General features: G+C 38.8%; 2 protein-coding genes across 6 annotated transcripts; one reads left to right on the forward strand and one right to left on the reverse strand.

Annotated features, from left to right (window-relative positions):
- Positions 1-208: 208 nt before the first annotated feature.
- LOC127813944 (tetraspanin-18-like) lies at positions 209-3,505 on the forward strand. Its single transcript, XM_052355095.1, has 6 exons — positions 209-642; positions 991-1,090; positions 1,261-1,341; positions 1,424-1,528; positions 2,063-2,257; positions 3,203-3,505. Exons 1-6 carry the CDS (start codon positions 359-361, stop codon positions 3,275-3,277), a joined length of 840 nt encoding a protein of 279 aa, XP_052211055.1. The 5' UTR covers positions 209-358; the 3' UTR covers positions 3,278-3,505.
- Positions 3,506-5,066: 1,561 nt separating this feature from the next.
- On the reverse strand, positions 5,067-12,717 carry LOC127787049 (uncharacterized). 5 transcript variants are annotated; one of them, XM_052314896.1, is made up of 7 exons: positions 11,566-12,237; positions 11,033-11,179; positions 10,371-10,444; positions 8,380-10,227; positions 7,579-7,726; positions 6,760-7,497; positions 5,067-5,311 (listed from the first exon to the last, which is right to left on the reverse strand). In XM_052314896.1, the coding sequence occupies exons 2-7, from the start codon at positions 11,169-11,171 to the stop codon at positions 5,211-5,213; spliced, it is 3,048 nt and encodes a 1,015-aa protein (XP_052170856.1). In that variant the 5' UTR covers positions 11,172-11,179; positions 11,566-12,237; the 3' UTR covers positions 5,067-5,210. The 5 variants fall into 5 exon arrangements, with proteins under 5 accessions (XP_052170856.1, XP_052170855.1, XP_052170854.1 ...); XM_052314895.1 differs by lacking the exon at positions 11,566-12,237 and adding an exon at positions 12,272-12,717 and having other exon boundaries at positions 5,068-5,311; XM_052314894.1 differs by lacking the exon at positions 11,566-12,237 and adding an exon at positions 12,435-12,717 and having other exon boundaries at positions 5,070-5,311.
- Between the last annotated feature and the right edge of the window lie 1,731 nt (positions 12,718-14,448).

Below are 14,448 nucleotides of genomic sequence, written 5' to 3' on the forward strand. Positions count from 1 at the left end.
ATTTTTGTTGGAGAATATGATAAACAGAGAAGATAATAAATTATGGTATCTTTATATTATATAATTTAGGATACCGTTATTAATTATGGTTTTTAATATTATTTAAAATTAAATTATAATAATTAATTTATTAAGAATTCAGATGCAGTAATGATTAACGAAGCACCGGTTTGAACGCTTGAAGGAGTGAAAGTTAATAAAACTCTGAAATGAATTCATCAATTTGGTGGCGTTCCATAATTCAGTATCAACAGAATAATCATCATTCATCCAACAACGAGAAGCAATACCCTCTCTCGGATCAGGGCTAGGGTTTGAAAGATTGATCTGAAAGGATCGGAGAGAATTTGAGAAGAAAATGCGGCGACCGTGCTGTCACACCTTCCTCGCATTCGTTCTCAAGGTCCTGATCTTCCTTCAAACCTTCATTGGATTCTCCATCATTCTGTACTCTGTTTACATGCTCAATCAATGGAACCACCACCACTCCGTGCATGTTCCACCTACACCTCCGTCCGCCGACTCCAATTTGGACGCTAGGGTTTCCGATCACGTCATCGCTCCCCTGAATCTTGCTTCCGATGCGGTTCCCCTGTTCGACCATGGAATTGGTCTCAATTCCCTCGAGCTTCCGGCTCCCTGGTAATTTGAAGTTCCAAAATTTTCTCACCTGTATCGTACGCATCTCTACTTGATTTGTTTTTGGACTTTATGTTCGTTCATATGATTTTCTTCATGCTCCTTTTTGCGGTTTTTGAACTCTGATCATTTATGTTCAATTCTGTCCTCGATGTCGTTCGCTAAAAGAATTTTTACCATTAACATCAGTCCTATGATGGTTAACAATATTTAGCGTTATGCTAGTAATTTTCTGGTTCGCTTGCAGGTCATAACATATTTGATTTACACAAAATCTATTTTTTATTTGCTGAGGTTCTGAAAAAATTGGTATTGAATGACTGGTTAAGGGTTATTCTTTCTCCATGGCAGGTTCATATATGCATTTATGGGCTTGGGCATTGTGTTGTGCTGTGTCACTTGCACTGGCTACATTGCAGCTGAAGCAATTAATGGCTGTTGTCTTTGTTTTGTATCCTTCTTCTTCCCCCCCACCCCCAACTCTCTCCTCTCTCTCTATATATATGTGTGTGTGTGTGTAAATTTTTCTCAACTTGTATTGGCGGGGAGAAACTGTGTGACAAGCATTTTACAGATTTAAGTCATTCACTTTGGGGTCTTCCATAACCACAAAATTGCCAGTATACACTACTAAAGGTGGTACTCATTCTGCTGGAAGCTTTTTTAGTGGCATTTATTGCACTTGATCAACAATGGGAGAAGGTGAGTTTGTTGTCACACCAATTTTCCTTTTCACGTGTGGGCTCCTAATCTTGTTTTTCATTATGTTATATAATTTCTTCAGGATATTCCACCTGATCCGACTGGAGAACTTGATAGCCTCCGTGCATTCATTGAGGACAATGTTGAGCTATGTAGGTGGGTTGGCATTACTGTGCTCATAATCCAGGTAGGTTCTAGTCCATATTAGCAATAATTTTTTTTATTATTTTCTTATCGTGTTCAATAATTCTGCTTTTATTTCTATCAGCCTGTTCCTTATGTTGCATGGACTCTTGTATTTCATTCAGTCTTCACATATATAAAAAAAATCAGCCTGTAGGATATGTGCTTGATACATTTGTGTAATTTGGATAAACGTTTCATATGAAAAAATAGTTGGGAATGCAATTTTCTCTGCTTTACTGATTTCTTTTCTACTTACAACAAAGAAAAATGGCAAGTTCCGTTTCATGTATTTTATCATTTTGTTATGCATAATGGGGATGGTTCAAAAAATGAAAGACAATACAATTGTGGATGTTATAATTGTGAAGAAACAACAACAAGAATAATGAAAGAAATTAAAATAAGAACAAGAAGTTAATGACAAGTACAGGTGCAGGGTTATAGCCTGGTTTATCATATATGCACGGGGAGGAGGGGGGGACCTATGTGGATCCGTTAACTGCTCCATGATTTTATCTTTTCCTATTTTTTTCAGGCACTTTCTCTGCTTATTGCGATGATTCTGCGAGCCATGGTCTCTACTCAAACAGTGGATCATGATATTGAAGGGCATTATGATGTACAAAGAGGTAGAAGTTGGGAGCCTTTGCTAAACCCACAAGTTAACCAAACATCAGGGTCAAATAAAGGGGCACACTCTGATATCTGGAGCTCAAGGATGAGAGAAAAGGTACCTTCTTCTCTTAGCAATCAAATGTTCTGTAGCCATGTGAATTTGCTGCCTGATCTGCATACTAATTCACATGCATTAAAGTGTGTACATAAGAAGTTAACATTGCATTTTGACAAACTATTTGGATGGATGGAATATATTAATGCACATGTATAAAAAATGCATGCATTTTTGCATGCCTAGCATGAAGATACTGTACATAGTATCATTTTGTTTTGGTTCCATAAGGTATATGCAATTTTTTGCGTATCTTCTTTTAAATGTTTGGCTATGTTACTGGGGATCAGCAATTCCCAGAGCCTTTTCCCACCTTCGAATGGGGAGTCCAATTCTGAAAACCTGATTCTTCCTCTCAAAAAGATCTGATGATGGATTTGTTGGTCATCCAAATTTCAAATTTCCACTGCATGTAAAACTTCCAAGTTTATTTTATTGACAATCTCTGCCTCTCTGGTGCTTAGCTCTTGACAGATTTTCTTTAGCCAGTTCTCTCAGAAATAACATTTAAATTGAAGTTCTTTTAATCTGGTTGAAGACAAATTACTGTATAAACTGAACCATTCGAATTTTTTGAAACAAATGTTGATTTATTACATATGTAGGATGATTCTTTTGTATCACAGAATATGCTAGGTTATTTGAAGGGATTTAAAGAGCATATAACCCTTTTACAAATTACACTTCTTATGTCACCATGTAAGAGCAGCCAGATACTTAAAACTAGGGTTTGCATGGAAGCTTGGATGTATTATTGGATGCCTGCATAATTAAAGTTTTTTGCACTATTAGTGAAGATCATTAAGGGCATTTACTCAACATTACCATTTTTTTGGAAATTTTCTCACCTTGAAAGGAATGCATTGACATCAAGGGTCTGTGTGAGTCTTCCGTATGTTAAATTGTTGTTTCTAACAAGGCATTATTTTATTGTGTAATTTGCAGTATGGACTGAACAGTGATGACGCCAAGCATAACCTACTAAACCAGAGCACATCCGTTAATGCAAGAGCTGAGTAGCAAAGACCAAAGAAGGTATGTCATCTTGCAGAGCAGATATAAAGGTCATGTATTTCTTGTCTATCTTTGTGGTGCAAAGAGTGCTTCAAGACCTTCCATTATTTTTCCTTTCATTTTTTTTCTAGTCAGTGTACATAGGGCTTGTGTTGGTTATGGAATGTTTGTATTCATATAGTGACATGATGCAAGTAATTTCATTTTGTGAAAAGGACTTCTCTTTTAATTCAATTTCTTGGTCATTGAAGTTGGAAGAGCAGATGTCATCATTGACTCCTTGCAAGGCAATTATGTGTGTGGTATCCTAAATCTTGAACTTCCACCCATCATTTTCCGTACAATGTGAGAAATTGTGTAAGGTAGGTTGGATTAGTTTAAGGACTTCTGGAAATTATGGTGGACAATGAGCTCACAAAGGAACCATGGGAGCAGAGAAGGGAGAGACCTGAGGTAGTTTAGAGAGAGAGAGAGAGGGAGTGGTAGTGGAGAGTCAAAGCTGGAGCTAGAAGCTAGTTTGGTCCATATGTTGCAATCAATTCGTCCAAGGAGGCATGAACACCATGGACCATAGTTATCAGAGAGGGAGAGCCGATAGTCGAGGGATGTGGTTACAAGTCGAGGCTCTTTGAAATTCTGTTAATGGAGTGATTGCATGACGCTAAAGGAAAGTGGTAATGGAGTGGTGATAACCTGTGGCTGATGGTGATTGTAGAGTCTAATTCAAGACATGCATAGGATACATGGGCTGCTTATGCTTGACTTGAAATTCTCTCTCTATGAAAACGTCCAGTAAGGGTCCTCCGAAGTGGAGGATCTACCATTAACTAAACTCTTAACCCTAGTTTGTGTTCTACAAAGTCTTGATATCTCGAACCTAGCTAGGCCTTGCCTTAGCCTGAGGCCCTGGAGCAATTGGAGTCATCCTGGGATGCATGGCATAGGCAGGAGCAGCAGGCTATGAAGTGACTGCAGGGTGGTCTTGAAGAGCAGTCCACATAGGTGCACATGGAGATATAGTTTAAAAAAAAATAAAAAAATAAAAAGTAAATGGTTATTTGCAGGTTGCTAGACGAGTGATCCTTGTTGCGAGCCAGCTGTAGTCTCGGGTTGAAAGGACTTTGCGGTTGAAGGGAAGGGAATCTGAGTGCCCAAAAAGTTGGTCCAAGTGGTTAGGCATGACATAACCATTACTATTGGCCAATTCAAGGGATGAGCTCGTAATTAGAGATAGCTATTGGAGATTTGCTCGATTCTTAGGAGGAGAACTTTATGTCTTGTTCTTGGGCTAATTGATTGGCATTTTTTTAATTTTTTTGATGACGTGATCACGAGTGTTTCACTGCTCGGCCATCAATTCCAGTAGAGAAGATTAATTACGGGATATGCCTCACGTGGCCATGGTTCGAACCCATATACACTAGGATGATCAGAGCCCATACACACTAGGATGATCAGAAAGCTACTGGGCCAGCTTTTAACTGCTGAGCTGTCTGGGGGGGGGGGGGGGGGGGGGGGGTTGATTGGCTACTTTTGTTGGACGTTATAAAGTACGCGTATGGGCATATTCCAATAGCGAGTACAAATTGTGATGATTTTATTGCCGTGAGTTGTCATTAGGGCAAAAAAAAAAAATCTCAGGAATTAATGGAGCCAATAATGTGGGGGTAGAATAGAAAGAATAGATGATGATGTAAAATAAAAAACCAGTACAGGGCGCCGGTCACGAGCCACGAGGTTTCTTTATTTGCTCGCCCTCAATAATAATAATAATGATGATGATGATGATGTAGGTCCTGTCAACATCTGACTATTAATATTCCTCCATTCCTTACAACACAGTAGTAGTCCTCCCTGAGAGAGTTTCTCCCTCCCAATCTCCTGTTTAAAAAGAAATGCAGCTTTCTGCGAAGAGGTGCGTTGTTCCCAATGCTGAAAGTTACAATTCCTTGAACGTTAGCCTTCGACCTTCCAGCGGCCTACGGAAACTTGAAAATCTCTTGCTCCAATGGTTTGGTTGCGCCTGATTTTGTTTCCTTCCTTGTGCCAGAAAAAAATAATGTTACCCTTCTTGTGGATATATGTATTTTTCTGATGTTATTATCACTTTTGAGCGCAAATAGATAAACTCATAGGATATAATAAGTTCACAAATATGCACCCCAATTTTTTTAATAAATTATGAATTTTACGTGTTTAAATGAACAGCGATAAATGAATTGAAATTTTTGTGCTCTCTTTTCTTTTCTTTTTTGGAGGGAGGGGGGGTGGGGTGGGTGGGGGGATCACTTTGCCTTTGCATCACCAGTTATGTTAAATATAGATCATGTGGAAGTAGAGAGTTGATTCTTTGACTTCTCGCACCAAACAATGGCTAATGGCTAATTGGGAAGAGAGCCATCGGACCTCATCAATTGTGGGACTCGCAAGCCCAAAAAACATCCACTATCATGGAGAGAAGATGTTCCTTTTGTTTTTTTCTAAACACAAGAAATTGAGAAAGAGAAAGGTGAAAGACTAAATTAGATTAATAGTTTTGATTAATAACATTTGTCCTTTTCCAAAGTAAACAAAAGGACAGTAGGGGCGCGTGAATGCACGATAAGTGAACCTATTTTCATTCACTGTCCAACATAAAGTTGAAAGAAATAAAATAAAATAAAAAACCACGAGAGAGGTCCGCCATTTGCAAGTGAAGAAATAACCCCATAACCAATCATTCAAGCCAAAAGAAAAAGTTGAGGAAATAGGCGCACGCATGAGATGATAATGATCGACAAAAGAAGGTCGTCATGAAAAGGGAAGCGGGGTTTTCCGTAATATATTAATGAGAGTAAAAAGTACATCACTTCTTTAATTAAGGGGTCGGGTACACTATTTGCTTGCAGTTGCCCTGTCCCCACCTCACGTGAACATATCACGGACATCAGGGCCCCCCCATTATTATTATTATGATAATATCAAAACCCATCTTCACTACGAGAGAGGGGCTACGAATTTTATCCCCCACTTAAAGAGGTCAAAAACAGGGAGCCAACTGCCGCTGTTTGCTTAATAATAAATCCACCATTTTAGCAGCACTACGAGTACGAGACGACGCCCATCATTATTATTATTATTATTATTATTATTATTATTATTATATATAGTGTCCATTTACACTTTCCATAAAATGGATGTTATTCCTTCCAGTTGAGTGATTAAAAACAAGGACAAGTCAACACAGCAAAGAATAGCGAGATTCTTCTCTCCAGGGTCCCAGATATATAAAACAACTAACCCACCCACCCACCAGTTGAAGCAACCATTTCTAGCACTTCAGAAACAAAAGAAGAACCCGTTACTGACAGCCATCAGCGTTGCACAGTACAACAACAACAATAATAATAATAATAATACAAAAATAATGGAGTTAATAATAATATATTATATCAAGGAAAGAGACAAAATAAAGAGAAAAAAAGCGTCTCAAGTCAGTCAAGCCCTACCTGTCAATTCGACCACCGCCTCCTGCACAAGATCATCCAGTAATTTGCCTTGTATTTCTTTGCCTATGTGAACCCTTTCCATTCTCATGTGCTCCGCCCAGCCCTTCCCCACAACCTCCCTCCTCACCACCCTCTCCACCACCAGGCTGTTGCTGCCGTCCCCACCACAGCCCCCACCATCTCCAGGAAAACAATTCACTTCCCACGCAAACCATTCCTTCATCCGCCCCCACAACTCATCCATCAACATGGGCTGTGCAGTACCGTCCGCTAGCCTCCTCTTGTGGACCCCGCCCGTGTCTATCGTCGTCAACCCATACCCTGTGATTTCTATCAAAGCTGCATTTACACAATCAAACACCAGCCTCCTCCTCGATCTTCTTTGCCTTCGCTTAGCCTCGTGTATTATTAACTCCTCGTTATCTGGATCAGCGTATTTGTCTCTTAATAACGGGTCCAGTGGGCTTTCGGGCGAATGCCATTTCGCAAAATATGAGTCGGCCTGCACCTCGCCATCAAGGCCAGCTGCTGATAATAATGATTGGATTAAGAAGAGCCATTCCCCTTCTTCTTCCCGGGTTCCTGGAGAGATCACCGAAGGTCTCAGAGGATATGAAGTGGCTGTCTCCGCACAGGAGTCATCCCATGATAGAGTACGAGCAATCGACTCTATGGGTGGTGATTTGTCAATCAGGTTGGGCTTAAGCGAATGAGCAGGCAGTTTTGCTCCTGTTTGTTCTGATTCAAATGAAATAATTAGACAGAGTGAAATCCATTGCGACGCAAACAGAAATCTTCGGTCTGCTTGATGGAACTTACCGTGCTTGTCTGGGTTCACATGGCAGGACTCTGCTGTTACATTTTCATCCTCTTCAAATGATGGTTCCAGAACTGAGATTGGACTTGGCTGGTCCTGGTTCTCACTAGGGTTGCCACGCACCACAGGCTTTGTTACAGACAATCCAGGCTACAAAAAGGGAAATAATTCCTGTTAAATGATGCCACATGTGTACTTACAAACAGACCCTGAAATATTAGCAATGCCCATAGTTGCAGCCCCAAGTTATATGGATAATTGTTCCATTCTTCTATTGATAATTGCAAAAGTATATTAAGAAACTACAACCACACTTACAACAACATTCATCAGGTGAACAACAAACAAGCTACTATCATTTTACCAAACAAGTTCATGGACCCAACTTCAATAACAAGGATAAAATCCTAACTACTATGCAAAATCCGCTACTAGCTAGTCCCATGAAAAAGCACATTTGAGATAAATTCATTTTGCTTTAGGGTGGACACACATCACCCAATCTCAATCTCAAAAACCTTGTTATGCAGATTCTACTATCAAGTTGTCAAGCAAGGACCCTCTTGCTACTAGAACCCACAAAATTAGAACAACATACTAAGCCTTAATCCCACCAGGTGGGTTGGCAACATAGATTATAATTCGCCAATTATCTCTATCCATAACTATATATTCTGAAAGGCCATTATATCCATATCATACATAAGAGTTTGCCACAGTTTTCTATGGTCTTACTTATCTTTTATGCTGCAAGTTTTAGAATTTCATCTACTATAATAAAAGATAAGAGAAGATTTAACTACCTTGGCAGGGATTATCTCCTGCTTTCTTTCCAAGCCAATTAAATCTGGTGATGGCGTCTTGCTTGATGATACTTGTAATGTTGGCAACAAACCCTCTTCAATCCCATTATTCTCAGCACATTGGGACGTGCCGTTGCTACTTTTTTCAGATGAAGAAATGCGGGTTCCAGAAGAATTTTGCGATTCATATTTGGATTGAGAAGCACTAGATCTATCCTTGCTTGATTTTTTATTCCTTGAGAAAAATAAACTTGAAACCTTCCCTTTGAATGATTTCACAGCCTGCACCTTTGCTACCTCCTTCGGAATATCTATTTTACCAAATTCTGTCTGTGAAACTTCAATATTCAACCTGCCCCCGGACCCAGTAGATGAGACTGGAATTGACTTCGACCTTGAAAGGTTCCTAGGAGAATTATCCACACTATCATCCTTATGCAAATTACCGGCTGAGTAAGAAGTTGATCCCTGTGGTTCTTGTTCTGTATTGATGCCGTCACCCTCAGATCTTGCAAAATTCCTGGTATCAGACAGGGCAAGCATCTCACCCAGAGTACTAGAGCTCCTCCGAACATGTCTTGGTTCTAGAGAATTTCCATTAGATGCCACCATGGCCCATCTTTCAGAGAGTCGTTTTTTTGCTTCTCTACATACTGATGACTCTGGAGAATAAGACGCATGGCTGAAGGAGGAAGAAGAGTAAGGACTATCAAACTTATTAACGTAATCCCAAGAATGCCTAGAGGTTGGCGATATGACTTCCGAGTAGTCACTGGGGTTCCCTGGTACATATTCATTTTCGGATTTATTGAAGGAACTTTCATCACCAATATAGCCATTAGAAAACTCAGAAGAAAGCAAGGTTTCATCCCTTTGATGCCCACTGAGGTTTTCACGTATCTGCCAAGTGATCTCCTGTGGCACTTCTCTTGATTCTTGAACTTCATCATCTTCTGGCTCGCCACAGAATTCTTCACCATGTAAAACCCTTGGTGGCGAGGAATGTGGAGAAACAACAGCCTTAATATCATGAGGTTTACCAGAGTTGGGTTTTAATACAACTATTCGAGTGGGCTGAATAGGATTATCATCAACCCCTCGAGGAGAAAATGCAAGATTACCTTTATCCCATCCTGTCACCTCATCCATGTGGGATGTTCTCTGTGTCTGTTTCTCAATCTTCTTATCCATTCCAAAGATTTTGTTATTATCCACCATCTTTGAAGGTCTAAGAACAGTGATGCGCTTAGTCTCAGGAGATGCAGGAGTGGACAGCAAATCATACAGATGCTGAGAGAATAGAGGATTTGGTTCTTGCAGAAACTTCACTAATAAATCTTTGTTAGAACTTAACACTTCCAATGCATCTTGAAATTGTTTAGATTGGCGAAGTTTTTCATCTGTGGCTAAGCGCTTTGCTTCTGTGAACTTCTGACGTACAAGGGCCATCTTTCTATCATGTGTATTGTCAATATGTCTTCCTTTCAGTGGCGATTTATCTCTTCCATAACTACTTTTTTGTGACTGTTGCCATACTTCATGGACATCTTTATACTCAATCTGCTCTGGAAATTGATTTATCTCATGTTGCATTTCCATGTCAAACCCATGTTCTCGCTGCCAGGAACCCAAAGGAATGCCTGAATGACTTCGTGAATGGCTTCTTTGTTCAGCTGAATCAGAGTGCTGCCGTGGGAGAGCATCAAGCCCCATCAACTTAGCAACTACACTAGGACTAGCAGTATTATGCTTGAACTCCACTTCCCTAGACATCTCCTGGGCTATTAGCATCTTCATAGGCATTCCATTTGATTTTTTGTTTGAAGTTCTTCGTAGTTCAGGCACTATCTGCATCCCGTCCAAAAACACAAAATACATCAGAATGGTGCACCAAAGTTATATTCCGTCCCAGTATTTTGATACACTTTCTGAGTATAAATTAGTGAACTACTTTATGTTTGAAATGGCTTAGATATAACTTAAATCTTTACCGCTTTGTCATCTATAGGATCACCAATGGGACTTGTCCTTGCTCCATCTGAACGGCTCCTTGAGAGGGCAGAACCTAATCAATCAATTAGTACTAGGTCAGCAAACTAGCAAATGTTAATTATAAATACAGAGGTCAAGGTGCAAGGAAAGGTATCATCAGCTCACGACAAATTTTGTAAAACATTTGACTTGGAGAAGGATTAAGCTGATGGAACATTATGTGTCATAGTAATTTTTGGCAATTGAAATTTGAACCAAGTGGGCAGGGGGAGGGGACAATTGGTACAGAGGGCAGTTAACAACAGATTTATAGAATTTAAAATAAAATGATCAGACAAATCACAGAAGCTGAAAATAATTATTCAATATCACAGGGGGTCTTTCACATCAAGTGGATGGGATATAAACACAAATCAAAAAGGCATGGATTACTATCTATCAACCAATCAACCGTATGCAAAAATTCCTAATACACATAATTGATTTTATTGTTCCCTCAAGCCTGCCGAATATTTCATTCTTTCGATTCTATTTTTGATAGATCACTGTGCTCAATCTTAAGATGGTTATTTGTAAATGATGACCAACAGAGAAGTTGTAAAACCCTAAGTTGGATCATAAATAAACTCAAAACTTGAAGGCAATTAGCAAAGGGAATCACCATCACGATGTGGTTTCTCAGTAAGAAGCCTGTTTCCTGGTGCACCAGTGCTCAAATCAAAGAGGTTCACCATTCTTCCTAAGCATCCTGGAAAAGGTTTCTTTGTATCTGCGGCTTTGCGGTTCTGAATCCCATTCATCTCAACACCTGAGATGAAAGTTTGAAAATGTTAAATCCATTAAAGGCTTCCCTTTTCTAAAGCAACTCAACAATCAGGCAGAAAAATAGAAGATCAGCCAACTATCTTTATCCATTTCTTAACACTTTTCTGGAGAGAGACAGAGCAAAAATAAACAAATTTCCACAAAAGGTTCTAGTAAAAGCGATTAAAAAAATGCTAGATTAAGATAATAAATGACAAACATAATACGCAAAATAAAAGGAAGAACAGAAAAGAAGATGCCCCCGCCCCAAACACACACAAAATCCAGAATGAAAGCTGAAACTATGGGCGTAGGGCCTCAAATAAGTGTTCTGAATTTTGCAGTGGAAGAAGAAGTTCCAAAGCCACTCAAGAATGACTAATTATATACCACTGAACGAGAGTGCTTCACGCTTCTTGCAAAAGCCTCCAATTTAGGGATTACGTAGGAAAATAAACTCAGTAAAGTCCTGCAATGTGCAAATTTACCAGGCAAGGAACGTATATACTCAGAGAGTGCGAGAGAGAGAGAGAGAGAGAGAGAGAGAGAGAGAGAGAGTTTGTTCAACAGGCCAACCGACTAGGTTCTGCAAAAAAAGCCTAGATTTATGAGCAAAAACAGAGCGTAAAAGGGACAAGACCGCTTTGTACAGTGAAAATTTAGCATATTCTCATGAAAGTTCACATCAAGGGGTAAAACCGCGCCTGAATAAACTCTATGTACCTTTTGGACAGAAAACACTAACCAAAGCGTCAAAATACCTACTACATTCACGCAAATTGACACCACTGTTTCCATTTCAAAATCAGATCCAACAAAATCCCTAATCTCTAGGAGATTGAAGCCCCAGTCCGATCAAATAGCTGAGTTGATGATATTCAAAACAATTCACGACTGGTAAAGTAAAAAAAAAAAAAAAAACTCGATATTCAAACTTTGACAAGTAGCAGGGCTGAATTTGTAGTAAACCAAGCACACAAGAGTATACCGGAGATCTCAAGACAAAAGGAAGAATCAATGTTCAAAAGCGTCATCGAAAGCCTGAGATTGTAGGAGCAGAAAAAGCAAATCGAGAGAGAGAATCAGATTCGATTACCTCCGAAAAGTGATTCAGCAAGGAGGGCAAAAAGGCGGACGTAGAAAGTACCGCGAAGACTAAAAGCGTCGTAGAATCAAAAAATGCAAGCTACTGACGCACTAGAGCTTGAGCTCCACGAACGAGAGAGAGAGAGAGAGAGAGAGAGAGTTTAGACTGCGACCTTGAGTGGAGAGCCGACGAAGAAGTCAGTGTAGAGGTAGTGGTTGCTGCTGTGATTGGCCGGAATCTGACATTCCGATGAGAAAGTGGCCGGAGATCCGCCGAGTTAAGCGGCCTCGACGGGAGAGGTCATTTGTCTCCCTCCACCGACTTTTTGTTTATCGTTTAGAGAGAGAGAGAAAGAAAGAGAGAGGCAGCTGCATACCGTCTGGGCTTGGAGAAACGTGAGAAGCTAAAAATGGACGAATACAGTCCAAAGCAAAGCAAAAACAGATAATGGAGAGAGAGAGAGAGAGAGAGAGAGAGAGAGAGAGAGTATTAATATTTAATGAAAACCAAACATAAATAACAAAGTGCGTTTCCACTTTGCCCTGATAGTTTAAAGTATTTTCACTTGCACCCGGTAACTTTTTGTTCTGACAAATGATTTGTATACATTTTATTTTATCATTATTATTATTTTAATTAATGGTGTTATGTAAACCTGAATTACGTTTGTATTATTTTCTTGTATATTTATATTAGTACGATACGTAATATAAGATATTAATACAAAATATCATTTTAAATGTAAAATTAAATATTCTAATAGTATTTCTAATTAAGAAATTAAGAGTCAATCGTGTTCATTATTTTATTTTCTGAAAATAAAAATTAAAGACAAAGATATGCAAATTAAGAACAAAATTAAACATATTCATAAGAAGATAGTTTATGGTGCCTTAATAATTGCATGTCAAGTTGATTTATTTTTCATAATTTAACAAATTTTGTAGAGGAATAAGCAGAAGCAGGAGAGCTTGTGAACTAATATAAAAATGTATAACACAGAGTAGGAGAAAGCAACAAGGAAACACACCGCACCGGATATATGGTAATCAGTAGGTTATTATAAAGGAAGGAAAGGGCCACTTTGGAAATTGCCGTGCTGCCAAATGCTGGCGACTTGCTGCGGCACGCGTACACCGTTGACGCCCAAGGCCGATTAATCTCCGCCGTTGAGTTGGGGATGATGAGGACGACGTGAATATTATTATTATATATTTTATTGTATAATAATAATAATAATAAAGTTATAAACGAACGTTGCACTTGATTCGGAGGCTCCGTTTAGCCGTATTTGATGATTGATGGGTAATGTTTATGGGCTAACCCACACATGCGGCGGCATGATTTGCCAAAAGCCGTATACGGTTGGGGGCAAACTGTCAAACCCTTGATTGATTTGATCGGGGTAACAAATGATTGCCTGTTTGAAATGGGGGGATTCAAATTCCTACTTTGCTTTTACCCATTTTAACGTTTTGATTTTAGGCATAATTATCATATAAAGTGGTAATTTAGTAGCTGATGTGATTGGACATGTCACATGCCAATCTTATCAGTTCTAAATCATGGCTTCTAATTTTAATTCAATTTCAGCCTATCATACCCGGCCCCCCAATAAAAAACACTTTTGGTTCATCTTCTGTCTTTTTTTTTTAACATTTTAATGAGTTAATATTCTTCTTTTTTCTTAAAAAAAAAAAAACTCTATACCACCAAAAGAATTATGATCTGCCACAACAAATAATCTAAAGAAATATCAGAGAGGTTGAGTTGTCATGATATAGGTAATTTTCAATTTTATCTATATTTTTTCTTAACCATTATCCAATATTAATTCATTTTGTTAACCAAAAAATAATAAACAAAATATTTCACAGGAGGCCTAAGTTCTTCTAGCTGCGTGTTCTTCCCATAACTAAATAATTTTTATGGGTTCATATTGAATAATTTTAAGATTTAAACTAGCATGAATATTGTTGATTGCTAACATTAACACATCGCATTTATTTAAGATTTAAATTATTAAGAAAAATGAGAGTGCTTGCAATAAAAACTAATAATTATTTTTGGTAGGCAATGCAGCAAAAGCGTTGAGCAAGCCCAAGCAAACTAATCTTATCAAATCAAGCAAAAGGTGACAATTTTAACTTGAATGCATGAACCAATCATGTACACTGCTATTCTTA

Source organism: Diospyros lotus, chromosome 12 (genome assembly GCF_014633365.1).
Source record: "Diospyros lotus cultivar Yz01 chromosome 12, ASM1463336v1, whole genome shotgun sequence".
NCBI classification, from domain to species: Eukaryota; Viridiplantae; Streptophyta; class Magnoliopsida; order Ericales; family Ebenaceae; genus Diospyros; species Diospyros lotus.

Coding starts and splice junctions, on each gene's coding strand:
- LOC127813944 (XM_052355095.1), top strand. CDS start 359: ATGCGGCGACCGTGCTGTCACACCTTCCTCGCATTCGTTCTCAAGGTC. Junction 1,342..1,423: donor TTGATCAACAATGGGAGAAG/GTGAGTTTGTTG, acceptor TAATTTCTTCAG/GATATTCCACCTGATCCGAC. Junction 2,258..3,202: donor GCTCAAGGATGAGAGAAAAG/GTACCTTCTTCT, acceptor TGTAATTTGCAG/TATGGACTGAACAGTGATGA.
- LOC127787049 (XM_052314896.1), bottom strand. CDS start 11,171: ATGAATGGGATTCAGAACCGCAAAGCCGCAGATACAAAGAAACCTTTT. Junction 7,727..8,379: donor AGGAGATAATCCCTGCCAAG/GTAGTTAAATCT, acceptor CCCTTTTTGTAG/CCTGGATTGTCTGTAACAAA. Junction 5,312..6,759: donor GGCGGTGGTCGAATTGACAG/GTAGGGCTTGAC, acceptor TTCTGGCACAAG/GAAGGAAACAAAATCAGGCG.